The sequence below is a fragment of the Osmerus mordax genome, chromosome 10 (assembly GCF_038355195.1).
Source record: "Osmerus mordax isolate fOsmMor3 chromosome 10, fOsmMor3.pri, whole genome shotgun sequence".
Taxonomy (NCBI): domain Eukaryota; kingdom Metazoa; phylum Chordata; class Actinopteri; order Osmeriformes; family Osmeridae; genus Osmerus; species Osmerus mordax.
In genome coordinates, this window is record NC_090059.1 from 17881029 (window position 1) to 17894824 (window position 13796).

The following is a 13796-nucleotide window of genomic DNA, read 5'->3' on the forward strand; positions in this document are numbered from 1 at the left end:
AGCAGTGAGAGTCGGTCCTTCACGCTGCTGATCAGGCAGTCCCCAGTGTGGGGTCAGACCACCTGTCTGCAGATGGGCGTTGGTGGCAGACGCCCGCTACTTCTTCAGCCACGGAGGAGTCCAGGTATCTGAACCGTGTAATAAGTATATATAAGATGAGGAGCAGTATAGTAATAAGATACACAACATTTTTTATTCAGCAAACGCTTTTAACCATGCGACTGATTTGAACCTGCACCTCCTCACCCGCTCCCAATGTGCTTTGGATGAAGTGTTGCTGAATGAATACATTCGTGTTATCGGTGGTGTTGCTAGTGCGTTGATAATGCGTTAACCTCCCCAGGCTCTGCTGTCTCAGATCTGGTGGGGGAGACATGAAGAGGAGCACAGAGGTGTGGAAGCTCCTCCTCACCCTCTTCTGCCCCCCCCTCATGTACACACACTTCCTGCCCTTCAGGTAGTCATCTACACACACTTCCTGCCCTTCAGGTAGTCATCTACACACACTTCCTGCCCCTCAGGTAGTCACTACACACACTTCCTGCCCTTCAGGTAGTCATCTACACACACTTCCTGCCCTTCAGGTAGTCATCTACACACACTTCCTGCCCTCCAGGTAGTCCTCCATCAGAGTTCATTCCTAGTTTCTTCCAGGAAAGTGGAAGAGGAGGAGCAGAAGAGCGTCAACGTGACTCCTACTGGAGACACCAACAGCCTCTACGGAGAGACCATCTTCTCCTTCTCTGACATCAAACAAAAGTACAGCCCTCATAAACAACCCTCTACTCCCTCTTTCTGTACCTCTCCCTATCTGTGTCTCCCTCCTCCCCTCTCTCCCACACTCTGTTTCCCTCCCCTCTCTCTTCCATGTTACTGTAACAGAACATGTCTTGTTACTGTGAAGGCCCCTGATCAGCCTCTCCTCTGTCTCCATGCAGCGATGTTGAACCTGGGTCCACCAGCCCTCCACCCATGATTAAAGGTCAGTTCATTTCACAGCACGTCTCAAAGTCTTACTTTTAAAATCAACATACGAGTGATTATTTTTGTATAAGTGTTTAAATATGTCCACTCCTTATCTTCATTAACACTCCTGGTGTTAAACATGTACACTTTGAAATGAAATGTTTGGTCTCCTTCTCCCCTCTTCACACTGTTTCCTCCTTACAGGTTACCAGAAATAAACAGTGTGCGATTGTGTTTGTTTGTTTGTTTCTCAGGCAAACCCAGCCCTCCTCCAAGGCCGCAGTACCCCTTTGTGATCTCTAGGTGGCGCCAGTTCTGGACCGCGCCTGTCACTTGCTTCCTGGGCAACGTGATCATGTACTTCCTCTTCCTCTTCCTGTTCGCCTATGTGCTACTGGTGACTTTAAGCCCCCGCCCCCCAGGGCCCCTCCACGCTAGAGTACGTGTTGTACTTCTGGGTGTTCAGTCTGGTGTGTGAGGAGATACGAGAGGTGAGGAGATACGAGAGGTGAGAGGTGTCTTCAGGGGGCGGGGTCAGAGTTAGGTTCAGGGTCTAAGGTCAGGGTCGTCCCCGTCCCCCAGGCCCAGACTCCTAACCCTGACCCCAAGAAGGCGGTTAAGGGTTAGGGGTCAGGGTTCAGAGTTCGGGTTCAGGGGTCACCCCCAGCCTGCATCCTGAGGTCCCCTGTGAGGGGACCTCTGCTTGACCTGCTGTGTCTCCCCTCCACCAGACTCTGTTTGTGGGGGAACAAGATGTGGAGGCAGAGGATGAGGCAGTACATCGACGACATGTGGAACAAGTGTGACCTGGTCGCCATCTCTCTCTTCACCATCGGGAACGATCCTCAGGTGGGCCAATGATAACTCTTACCTGTCACAACTGCTCCATCAATTATCTCCTACCTGTTACATGGTAATATATCTCCTCCTTACCTAGCTGTGTTAACCCTATGGTTGGGTATCTGACTAGGGAACAGGAGAAAGTGTCAAAGTTTCTTGTCCTTGTCAACATCATGCAACAATCCACAGAGTTGTTTTCAGCCACCAGGGGGAGATGTTGCCACAGGAGATGGTTGTGTGGTGGACTGAACTGCACTTTCTGTGTTCCCTTGAAAGGAGCACTAACTAAATAGTGTGTGTGTGTGCGTGTGTGTGTGTGTCAGGATGTTTGAGTGGTCCTTCATGTGTGGCAGGGCGATCCTCAGTGTGGACTACATGGTCTTCACGCTGCGCCTCATCCACATCTTCGCTGTTCACAAGCAGCTTGGACCCAAGATCGTCATCGTGGGCAAGATGGTGGGACCTTTACATTACATACACTTTACTCTGCCATCTGAGTGCATTACCTATACACTGACACAGGACAAGCAGAACATCGGAAACATCTGTGTTTCTTGATAGATGCAAAGTAGGCTTGTACAATTTCAAATGGATATACAGGTTAACAAAATGTGTTTATTTGTCAAACTAATTTAAATATCGTACAGTACAGTCACTAATTCAGTCTGTCTTTGTTTTTATCTTCACTCAGATAAAGGATATCGTCATCATCATCTTCTTCTCCGGTTTTGACTGGATATCTTCTTCTCCTCTCTTGTCTCCCCACAGATGAAGGACGTGTTCTTCTTCTTGTTCTTCCTCGCGGTGTGGCTGATGGCGTACGGTGTGGCCAACCAGGCGCTGCTCTACACCTACGACCCTCGTCCTGCCTGGATCTTCAGACGCATCTTCTACAGACCATACCTGCACATATTTGGACAGATCCCTGTGGAGGAAGTAGATGGTAATGTTTTTGTGCGTGGGTGTTTGCAAATGTGGGTGTGCGTGAGTGTTTATATATGTGTATGTGGGTGCGTGTTTGCATATGTCTGTATGTGTTTGCATAAGTGTGGCTGTGTGTGTGTGTGTGTGTGTGTGTGTGTGTGTGTGTGTGTGTGTGCTGGGTGACCAAACTCTGCCCTCTCGCTGCAGTGGGGCACGACTGGGAGAAGGAGTGCACTCACAACGTGACGCTGATCAACGCGGGCATGGAGCCCTGCAGGAACATGTACGCAAACTGGCTGGTGGTCATCCTGCTGGTGGTCTTCCTGCTGGTCACCAACATCCTGCTCATCAACCTGCTCATCGCCATGTTCAGGTAGAGGCCCCTACTGTCTCTCTGTCTCTCGGTGTTTGTTTGTCTTGGGTTTTCACCCTCACCATGTAGGCTACAGACACTCCACAGGATCCAGAACCTGAACACCATCCTGTCCTCCTCCGTCTCCCCAGCTCCACATTCTCCAAGGTTCAGGAGCACAGCGACACCTACTGGAAGTTCCAGCGCTACAACCTGATCGTGGAGTACCACTCCAGGCCCTCCCTGGCCCCGCCCTTCATCCTGCTGTCCCACCTGCACCTGTTCATCAAGAGATATGTCCGCAAAATCCCCTCAGCCAAGGCCCGCCATTTTGGTGAGAGCTGGAAGCCTTTACTGAGACCTATGCTGCTGAGGGGAAGTGGACTGGGTTTGCCTGTATGGGACTCATTCATTTATACTTATGTGTGTCATTCTGGTGCTTTATTGTGTAGCTAGCATGCTAACTGGTGCCTGAGGATGTTAGCTACAAGCTAATTAAAAGTAACGTATCCAGCATGTCAACTGGTGCCTGTGGATGTTAGCTACAAGCTAATGAAGAGTAGCGTATCCAGCATGTTAACTGGTGCCTGTGGATGTTAGCTACAAGCTATTGAAAAGTAACGTATCCAGCATGTTAACTGGTGCCTGTGGATGTTAGCTACAAGCTATTGAAAAGTAACGTATCCAGCATGTTAACTGGTGCCTGTGGATGTTAGCTACAAGCTATTGAAAAGTAACGTATCCAGCATGTCAACTGGTGCCTGTGGATGTTAGCTACAAGCTAATGAAGAGTAGCGTATCCAGCATGTTAACTGGTGCCTGTGGATGTTAGCTACAAGCTATTGAAAAGTAACGTATCCAGCATGTTAACTGGTGCCTGTGGATGTTAGCTACAAGCTAATGAAGAGTAACGTAGCCAGCATGCTAACGTTTTTTCCGGCCCTCCAGTGCTGGAGCTTAAGGGCAAAGCGGCTAACAGGCTAATGACGTGGGAGGCCATCCAGAAGGAGACGTTCCTGACCGCCCAGAGCAAGATCCAGCGAGGGACGGACTCTGAGAGACTCAAACGGATGTCAGCCAAGTCAGTAGAGCCAGCTCTCTCTCTCTCTCTCTCTCGATCTCTCTCTCCCCTGTCTCTCTCTCTCGATCACTCAGTAGAGCCAGCTCTCCTTTTCTCTCGCTCTCTATCTCCCCCCCTCTCTCTCTCTCTCTCGATCTGATGTTGAATCTAGTGTTGGAATCTTACAGCAGCGACAGGACTGAGATGGTGAAGGTGCCTGTGTTTGTTTCTCTGTGGCAGGGTGGATGGGATCATGAAGCAGATGGCGGAGACCAGAGGTTACGACCGCAGACTGAGATCTCTGGAGTGCGACGTGAGACTAAAATACCACATTCTCTTCATTGAGCTTAATTTTTTTTTTATCACAAGCGACATACAACTAGTGCATAAAAAAGTCCAGCAGATTTCAAACGTTAAGACGGTGAAAATACTTTTCTATCCTATATTGTCTGTCTTCAGTAGTCGTTCCCTGAGCTCAGTTAATGGGGATGTTGGTCTTGAGGGATCTAAGCTGGCTGCAAGCTGGCAGTCTGCATTTATTCAGTTCAGAAGAAAAAAAATCACTCCCAAAGGAGATCCTCCCTACAGTTTTTCAGCTCTCAGGCACGTTTCGAAAGAGCATTGAACCTAGGGAGGGTGAAAAGTTGCTTGATCAATTTGCTTTAATTGCCAGCACTGTTCCTGTGTGTGATTTCTTCACAAACTGTGTCTCCCCCTTTTGGCCAGATGGAGTACTGCTCCAGTGCGCTCAGATGGATTGTGGAGGCTCTCTCGCAAAGCAGCTCTGTTAAAACCACCCAGCCCGCCCCGGAGCCGCGAGGTAACTCCTTTACATAGCACATGCTGTAACCTACTCATTATTTGTATATATATAGTACTCCATACTGTGCTTAGTAGTATGTACTGTACTTTGTAGTTTACATTGTATTCTGTGCACAGTAATTTACAGTCTGTATATAGTAATTTAGGATGCAGAGTAGTTTACATAGTAGCTGTGCAATTTCCCCTTAAGTACAACCCGATACTGCATCCTCAGGTGCTGTTGTGTGTGTGTGTGTGTGTGGGGGGGCTCCAGTTACACTCAGGTCCAGTCAGCCTGCTCCATAACACAGGTCAATGAACTCATGTTCTCTCTCTCTCTGTCTCTCTCTCTCTCTCTCTCTCTCTCTCTCTCTCTCTCTCTCTCTCTCTCTCTCATCCCCCCACCAGAGGCATTCCCTTCCTCCTCCTCCTCCACCTGATCCTTTGATTGTTTACAGCAGTCAGGGTTGAAAAGGAAGAGCACAGCAATGCTACAGTACAAACTCTCTTTGTCTCTCTTTCTGTATCTCTTTCTTTATCTCTCTCTTATCTCTCTCTTTGTGTCTGTGCGTCTCTTGTGTTGAGTTGGTGTGGCCTCACCGGCTGTCATTCTTCCCATTGAGCGCCCGTCTGCCCCAGTTCTGCATTCCTGGTCTAGTCCAACGCAAGAAGCTTATCTGTATATCTTTGTATTGACAGTGAAGAATCACTTGTTTATGTTTTTGGTTTGTTTATTATTTTATGGAATGATTTTATACAATTGTATGTTGCTGGGGTTTTAACAGGTTGTTTTAATAAGTAAATATATATATATATATATATATATATATATATATATATATATATATATATATATATATATATATATATATATATATATATATTTAAAAACAATAACACTTCAACTGAATTGTTACTTGCACTATTTGAAACTTTTTTGCTGTTTGTGTCATTAATCTTGGTAATCGGTGCCTGATTATTGAAATAGAGTCTAGATTGCTTTTCAAATCTGTATTTGTTTTTTATACACAACGTCTACGAGGGGGGGGGGGGTTACTGTGTGTGGGGTGTGTCTTAATGTCTGTCTACCTCGTTGATGCACGTCCATGATGAATAAACGTGATGCTAAAAACGTTAGTAAGTGTGTAATTCCTATTATACAAGTAGAAAGTGCAACTCTGCAAGCACAGAAGGGTAAAAGTCACCCTGTGATGGATGACCTTTAGGTAATGAGAGGACTGGAAAAAGAGGGAGGGAGAGAGGGAGGGAGGGAGAGAGAGGCAGAGAGGGATGAGCTAAAGAGAGACGTGTGGAAGAAGGGTGGAGAGGATAAGAATGGTGAGATGCTGTAGCGTGAGGGAGGGAGAGGGAGGGTGGGGGGGAGTGGTGTGTGGGCGGGGTGTGTGTGGAGGTGGGAGGGGGGTGTGTGGAGGTGGGAGGGGGGTGTGTGGAGGTGGTAGGGGGGTGTGTGGAGGTGGGAGGGGTGTGTGTGGAGGTGGGAGGGGTGTGTATGGAGGTGGGAGGGGTGTGTGTGTAGGTGGGAGGGGTGTGTGTGGAGGTGGGAGGGGTGTGTGTGGAGGTGGGAGGGGTGTGTGTGGAGGTGGTAGGGGTGTGTGTGGAGGTGGGAGGGGTGTGTGTGGAGGTGGGAGGGGTGTGTATGGAGGTGGGAGGGGGGTGTGTGGAGGTGGGAGGGGGGTGTGTGGAGGTGGGAGGGGTGTGTGTGGAGGTGGGCATGGATAGAGTGATCGAGTGACTGAGTAGAACATGGATGAGGAGGGAGCAGAGAAGGAGTCCCTGCAGAGAGTGTGAACTAAAGAGAAGGAGTCAGAAGGAGAACCAGGAGTCTCTGGGTGCAGGGTTTCAGGAACCCTGCAGAAGGTCACAGTGTACCAGGGCGACACACACTTTTAATAGATGGCCACACCACCTGTCAATCCCAGCAGTCACTTACCCTGGCTGGTCTCAGGCCACACCCTCCAGCAGAGCTGTGTGTACATGTGTCAGGGCACATGCTACATGGAGGGAGGGAGGGAGGGAGGGAGAAACACATGTTCTTGACTTCTCTTTCTCCCTCTCTCTCAGTCACTCTCTCTCAATGTCTCTCCCTCCCCCCCTCTCTCTTCCCTCCCCCCCTCTCCCTGGTCCCTCCCCCCCCTCTCCCTGGTCCCTCTCCCTGGTCCCTCCCCCCCCTCTCCCTGGTTCCTGAACCTCCAGTTAAACAGTGTTTTGCTGGAATGTCAGCTGTCAACGTACCTACAGTAAGCAACTTTTCACATGCTCAGAATACCACCTCCTCTAATTCTCTCTGTTTCCACCTGTTCTGTTCATCAGTTATGACCCACCCACACCGCATCTACCCCCACCCTATCTCCCCCCCCAACTCAATCTACCGCCCCCTCCTCATCTACCCCCCCACCTCATCTCTCTCTCTAGGTCTCTATTAGTCTCTCCCTCTTTCTCTCTCTCCCTCTCCCTCTCTAGGTCTCTCTCTCTCTCTCTCTCTCTCTCTCTCTCTCTCTCTCTCTCTCTCTCTCTCTCTCCTGTCTACTGGGTTAAGGGGATCAGAGGCATTCTCCCTGACATGTGCCTCTGTCAGTCAGCCCCAGCACACACACACACACATGCTCTCTACCACACATACACATTATCTCTTCTCCGCACACACCCCTTTTCCCTGTGTCCTCTGTGCGACCACCACAAGGCTGGTCTACGGTTGTGTTTCTGCAGTCTCTTCTTGCCTCCAGCCTCCACTGCCTGGCGGCACGACTTCTCACAGACTTGAGCTTCCAACCCCATATGGTCACACACTTCCTCTGGAGCGCTCAGCTTGGATTTAAAAGTGGTTTTAGCAAGCCAAAGGGCAGGACGCTCTGTGTGGATTAAGGAGTTTTGTTTAAAACTTTTCTTCTCTTTCTCTGCTCACCGAGTCTTACAAGATGGCTGCCTTGAACGGCTGGTTGTTGGGGCTGCTGCTCGTGCTCCTGTGCCCGTTCCAGAGCCCCCTCTCTGGGGCTGCGGGAGCCCAGGAGCTGGGGGAGGCCGTGGGGGAGGAGGTGAGGATGGAGGACGCTGGGGAGGAGGCCCATCTGGAGGAAGCGGTCGCAGACGAAGATGGAGAAGGTGGAGAGGAGGTGGCGGGCGGAGAAGATGATGATGATGTTGGTGAGGAAGAGGAGGGTGAGGAGGAAGAGGTGGAGGCCGCAGAGGAGGAGGAGGAGGAAGAGGTGGAGGCCGCAGAGGAGGAGGAGGAGGAAGAGGTGGAGGCCGCAGAGGAAGAGGAGGAAGAGGTGGAGGCCGCAGAGGAAGAGGAGGAGGAAGAGGAGGAGGAAGAGGTGGAGGCCGCAGAGGAAGAGGAGGAAGTAGACGTGGAGGCCGCAGAGGAAGAGGAGGAAGAGGAGGAGGAAGAGGAGGAGGTGGAGGCCGCAGAGGAAGAGGAGGAGGAAGAGGTGGAGGCCGCAGAGGAAGAGGAGGAAGAGGAGGAGGCCGCAGAGGAAGAGGAGGAGGAAGAGGTGGAGGCCGCAGAGGAAGAGGAGGAGGAAGAGGTGGAGGCCGCACAGGAAGAGGAGGAGGAAGAGGTGGAGGCCGCAGAGGAAGAGGAAGAGGAGGAAGTAGAGATGGAGGCCGCAGAGGAAGAGGAGGAGGAAGAGGTGGAGGCCGCAGAGGAAGAGGAGGAGAAAGAGGTGGAGGCCGCACAGGAAGAGGAGGAGGAAGATGTGGAGGCCGCAGAGGAAGAGGAGGAGGAAGAGGTGGAGGCCGCAGAGGAAGAGTTGGAGGAAGAGGTGGAGGCCGCAGAGGAAGAGGAGGAAGAGGAGGTTGCAAGCGAAGAGGAGGAAGAGGAGGTTGCAAGCGAAGAGGAAGAGGCAGTTGAGGAGGAGGAAGAGGATGCTGCAGGTAAGGTCTACTGACAGCACAACAGCAACACTGCACTCTCTACATCCCAGCTCCATGTTTCCACGGCCGCACTCATGTATCACTGCTTGACTTACTGGTTGTGAACCGCATACAGAACGTAACATGACTTGAAGCGTTTATAGTACGCTTAAGTAAAATTGAAGAGCTTGTTACAGTTATTGTAAATGTTTGCTGCTGTCTGCAGACCCCTGACTTGGTGTGGGGTTGACAAGACAAGAGGAATGTTGCCCCACTTGAACAGTCTTTTAATAGCCTGCTATATCTGTGCAGTGGACATCAGCATCCCAACTACTCCAGGCTTCTGTTGGCTTATTGTGATCTGAGACTATAAGAACTATATGGGCTCTTTAGTTAGTTAGTGTGAAAAGCAATATGTTCACCGACTTCTTTGTGAGGGTCTTAACACTCACAGGGTATGAATGCTACTGCTGTTGGCCTGTAACCAATCAACCACTCGAAATAGACTAATCACAACCATTAGCTACCGATATGGAAATGCCCCCTTCGCTCACCAGCTAGTGAGATTGCGTCTCGTAATTCCCTGGCTGTTATACAGATCTTGTCACGTATGTGTGATCATGATTGGCCCCTAGATAGGTGTGTCTTTCATGAACAGTAAGAAGGACACCAGCTTGAACTTGAGCAAGAATTTCTAGTAGGCTAAGTGATTTGTATAACAATGGGTTAGTGAATGGTTCATGTTCTAAGTTCTTAACTCGTCTCTAAAGAATTGTTTGTATGATTTCACCCCTCCTTTTAATGATCAGGAAACTAGTCAAACTCATTCGCGGCTGAAATTCCTTCTGGTTTAAAATCAGAAGTCGGAAACTCTGCTTTGTCATCTTTTGTTAGCATGTAGCATGTAGCGTCGTTACCATGAACAGAAACCCATCTCGTAAGCTGCGAACGACAGCTTCCTAATATGAACACCAGGACATCGTCCTGTTCCATGCTTAGCTTGCACAAGGCTGCATCCGTGACCAACATGTGACTGACATGTCCAGTCCTCTCGCCTGTCCTGGAACAGATACCAGAAACCAGGCGCCTGAGTTACCCGATCTGACATATGGCACTTTGGGGTCTTGTATAAGCTCGTATGTGGCCCAGTAATGAACACGGTTTCTATGGCTTGTCTTACCAGATGATGAGGGTGGTGATGACACGGAGGATGAGCTCCCGGAGCTGAGCGCTGATGTCGGAGGCCTGCCTCTCTTCCACACAGGCTCTGTGTGCAGCATCTGCTCTGTGTGCGAGGTACGAGGTCCACTCCACCCTCCCTCCACCCTCCCTCCATTCACTCTACACATCTGTATCTCTCTATCTATGCTACATCCCTCCTCTATCTCTGCTCCACCTCCCCTCCATCTATTCATTTTGCCTCCATCTCTCCATCCAGCCTCCATCTCTCCTCCACATCACCTCCACATCATCTTATTTCTTTTCTCCATACAGTCCTGTGTACCTGAGTGTCATACAGCATGTGCTTTTCTCTCCTCAGCATTGCAGCAGCTGTGACCAGTGCCCATGTGCAGAAGGAGACGAGGCTGAACACTGTGGACACTGCCAGGTGAGGGAGGGGGAGGGTTATGGTAAGGGTTCAGGTGAGGGTCAAGGTGAGGGTTCAGGTGAGGGTTAAGGGTTCAGGTAAGGGTTCAGGTGAGGGTTCAGGTGGGGGTCAAGGTGAGGGGGAGGGTTCAGGTGAGGGTTAAGGGTTCAGGTAAGGGTTCAGGTGAGGGTCAAGGTGAGGGGGAGGGTTCAGGTGAGGGTTAAGGGTTCAGGTAAGGGTTCAGGTAAGGGTTCAGGTGAGGGTTCAGGTGGGGGTCAAGGTGAGGGGGAGTGTTATGGTAAGGGTTCAGGTGAGGGTTAATGTCTGTGTTCAGTATTGCAAGACCTTTTTCAAGCAGTGTTTTTCCTTCTGTCTCAACAGGAATGTGCTTACTGCTATGTTTGCCCTGTAGTGTGCGACACCATTTGCAAACCAGGTATGCGTCTCTCACTGTGGGTAGTTAAAAAATAATAAAGCCAGCTTGTTTATCCTGACGTCTGTTGATGAGTCTGCGTTCTGGTTTCAGGTGGATTTGTGGACGCCCTGTCTGGAACCCTCTTTCAGTAAGAGCGCAGACTGTCGACAGAGCTGAATATTTTCTGATCTTGCTATCAAACACAAATCAAGCTCAAACTACTAAAAAGTCCCCAGTCAGACATTTTGTTTCTCTCTGTCTCCCTGCAGGACGATTTCCTCCTTCCTCTGAGTCTCCTGGGTCATGTGACCGCGAGGCCGCGTCCAGAACCAGGAAGTGGAGATGCTCTTAGCAGCCCTGATGTTTACGATTTTAAGTCCCCAATCCCTGTGGCCCTCTGAGTGTCATGACATCATAGCAACGCTCTGTGATAAACCATACGAAGCATTTCTAAATGAAGTGGTCTTTATTTATTGTTTAGGTAACTACTGCAAATAGGACTTTACAGCTAGCTCAGATATGGAAGGGTATTGAGTGAATACATTTTGTTAATAGGATATACATTTATAATAATTGATTTCTGCATTTCATCCCGACTGTAATTTAAAGAAATAAAATTGATAATAAATAGTTATTAATTTATAAAAAGGCTTTGACTCTTTGACTTTGTACAGACATGTAAAACTTAGGCTATAATACTTTTTGGTGAAGACTGCTGTAGATTAGCCGAGTCCTGGACAGTAAGACTATAATACAAAGATTCTCTTTAGTCTTCCATCCGTAAAGCCCCGTAAACTGGACATGACTTTAGCGTTAGCTTCTGTGTAACACCTGGTTACTATGGTAGGTGATGGGACTTGGTTAAAGGTCCCATGAAATGTTCACTTTAGGTTATTTAACATTAATATGAGTTCCCCTAACCTGCCTTTGGTCCGCCAATGGCTAGAAATGTTGATAGGTGTAAACCAAGCCCTGGGTATTCTGCTCCGCCTTTGAGAAAAGGAAAGAAAGATAAACCAAAAGAAAATGTCCCTATTGTGACGTCACAATAGGGAAGGTTACCTCCCATAGACATATATACATGTCTATGTTACCTCCCCTTTCTCTGCTTTGCCCGCACAGAGAATTTGGCCCACCAATGACAAAATGAGCTACGACCGTGCCAGCGCGATATTGGTTTTTCCTGGAGACATCATGGCTTGCAAACGACCGAAGCATGGCAGTTAGCCCCGCCTCTTTGTTCCTCATAGCATTTAAAGCTACAGACACAGAAACGGCAAGTCCTGAGGAAAGCTCATTGTAGGACTGCTTGTAGTGGCTGTAATTCTGCACCAAGGCTGAATTTCGGGAAAGAGACTTCAGATACAGTATTAGGGGACCACTAAGGCCTATATAAAAGCATCCAAAAACAGCATGTCATGGGATCTTTAAGGCAAACAATTCAGACAGGGGGTAGGCTGATATAAATATGAAAAGCATTTATTTAATTACATAATTTCCTTAATGCCGCACAACAACGTGCACAAGCTTTCGCTTCAAACAGACTTAAAAGCAGCCGGTCCTAGCACATTTGGCGCCCTAGGCAAGAGCACCTTTTATTTATTTTTTTATTTTATTTTTTTATTTCTTAAGCATTTCTATCAAAGATGAAACGATTTTGAAAAGACCATGTAGGCCTAGGCTATGTTCTTGGCACTCAACGCCCTGTCTCTTGACTTCTGGCTTTTGTGAGGGACCCGCTTGGTGTTGTGTCTCTGTTGAAGGTGTCAACGTGGTCAAGAGATGATACCGGTCGGAGCAGTGTTTCTATTTTGTTTTGTTTTGGAAAACGCTTGTTGCTATTGAGTATCGGTGACACACTCGGTAATGAGGGGTGGAGGAGGAGAGAGGGACAAGGGGAAAGGTGACAATGTTGTATGTCGAAGGAGTGATACAAACCTCCTGAGATCCGAAAAAGAGCTTTTAACATGTTCACATCTTAGATTACATAAAATACGCGTTTGGGTTCGGCTGATAAACGTGTCGGAAGAAAAAGAAACAACATCGTTTTCTCATTTGTCGTAGTTATGCATGTCAAACTTTAACCAACTCGAATCACACGGCCGTCCTTGAGTTCAACGTTTGTGACATCTTTAGAAAGCCCAGGATGTCCTCTCAATGGGAGAAAATAAATCAATACACACGACAGTATGGTTGCTAAGTTACTATACCAAAACCAATTTAGTGGATTTAGATGAATTTCTGGGTATCAGGAGGCATCATCAGACCATGAGGAAGTCACGATCAGACTTCCCCAACAGTGCACACAAAATAACAAAATATACAAAGTATCTATATATGTAACCAATTTACGAAATAATGTAAAACAGGCTATAGGCAGGTGGAGAGTATGAATGAATTAAATATAACAAGGCAGGCCTTGCTCTGTGGTTGCTGAATCTCTTTATACTTGAACTGTTTACCTTCTCCTTCAACACTCACTTAAGCCTAATCCTTTAACTCCTACAAACACTTTCTTAAACCTAGTCCTTCAACATCTCCAACTTTCTTCTTTACACAGTTTAGTGGGTTATGTCGGACGGACAAAACTTTTCAAAGTATTAATACAGGGTTCTCCAATCCTGGTCCTCAGGGTCGCTGTCCTGCATGTTTTAGATGTTTCCCTGCTCCAGCACACCTGTTTCAAATGAATGGGTCGTTATCAAGCTCTGTGGAAGCCGGCTAATGAACATTTATTTGAATCAGGTGTGCTGGAGCAGGGAAATATCTAAAACATGCAGGACAGCGGCCCTCGAGGACCAGATGTTTACGGGAGCAAATGTGCCTGAGGCCTGTTCCATTAACCACATTAGTTGCGGCATGTGAGGTGACAAAGGTTTTCAATTGGATACTGTCTGTTACCGTGTGACGAATCAATTACAACAACACAAGTGAAGTTTATTTGGTTGCTAAAATGAATCAGTTATTTACAAACTGTATA

At 48.3% G+C, this 13796-nt stretch overlaps 1 protein-coding gene and 1 pseudogene across 1 annotated transcript; both read left to right on the forward strand.

Annotated features, from left to right (window-relative positions):
* Window positions 1–5726, forward strand: part of LOC136950057 (transient receptor potential cation channel subfamily M member 4-like) — a 17470-nt pseudogene extending 11744 nt beyond the window's left edge.
* Window positions 5727–7562: 1836 nt separating this feature from the next.
* LOC136950986 (sarcoplasmic reticulum histidine-rich calcium-binding protein) lies at window positions 7563–11466 on the forward strand. The gene is made up of 6 exons (XM_067245541.1): window positions 7563–8834; window positions 9997–10109; window positions 10354–10422; window positions 10783–10837; window positions 10928–10964; window positions 11086–11466. Exons 1-6 carry the CDS (start codon window positions 7880–7882, stop codon window positions 11105–11107), a joined length of 1251 nt encoding a protein of 416 aa, XP_067101642.1. The 5' UTR covers window positions 7563–7879; the 3' UTR covers window positions 11108–11466.
* The last annotated feature ends 2330 nt before the right edge of the window (window positions 11467–13796 follow it).

Bases quoted from the DNA above. Each gene is read 5' to 3' on its own strand.
- LOC136950986 (XM_067245541.1), top strand. From the start codon at position 7,880: ATGGCTGCCTTGAACGGCTGGTTGTTGGGGCTGCTGCTCGTGCTCCTG. The intron at 10,838-10,927 runs GTATGCGTCTCT...TTCTGGTTTCAG, and splicing joins CGACACCATTTGCAAACCAG to GTGGATTTGTGGACGCCCTG. The intron at 10,965-11,085 runs GTAAGAGCGCAG...GTCTCCCTGCAG, and splicing joins CTGTCTGGAACCCTCTTTCA to GACGATTTCCTCCTTCCTCT.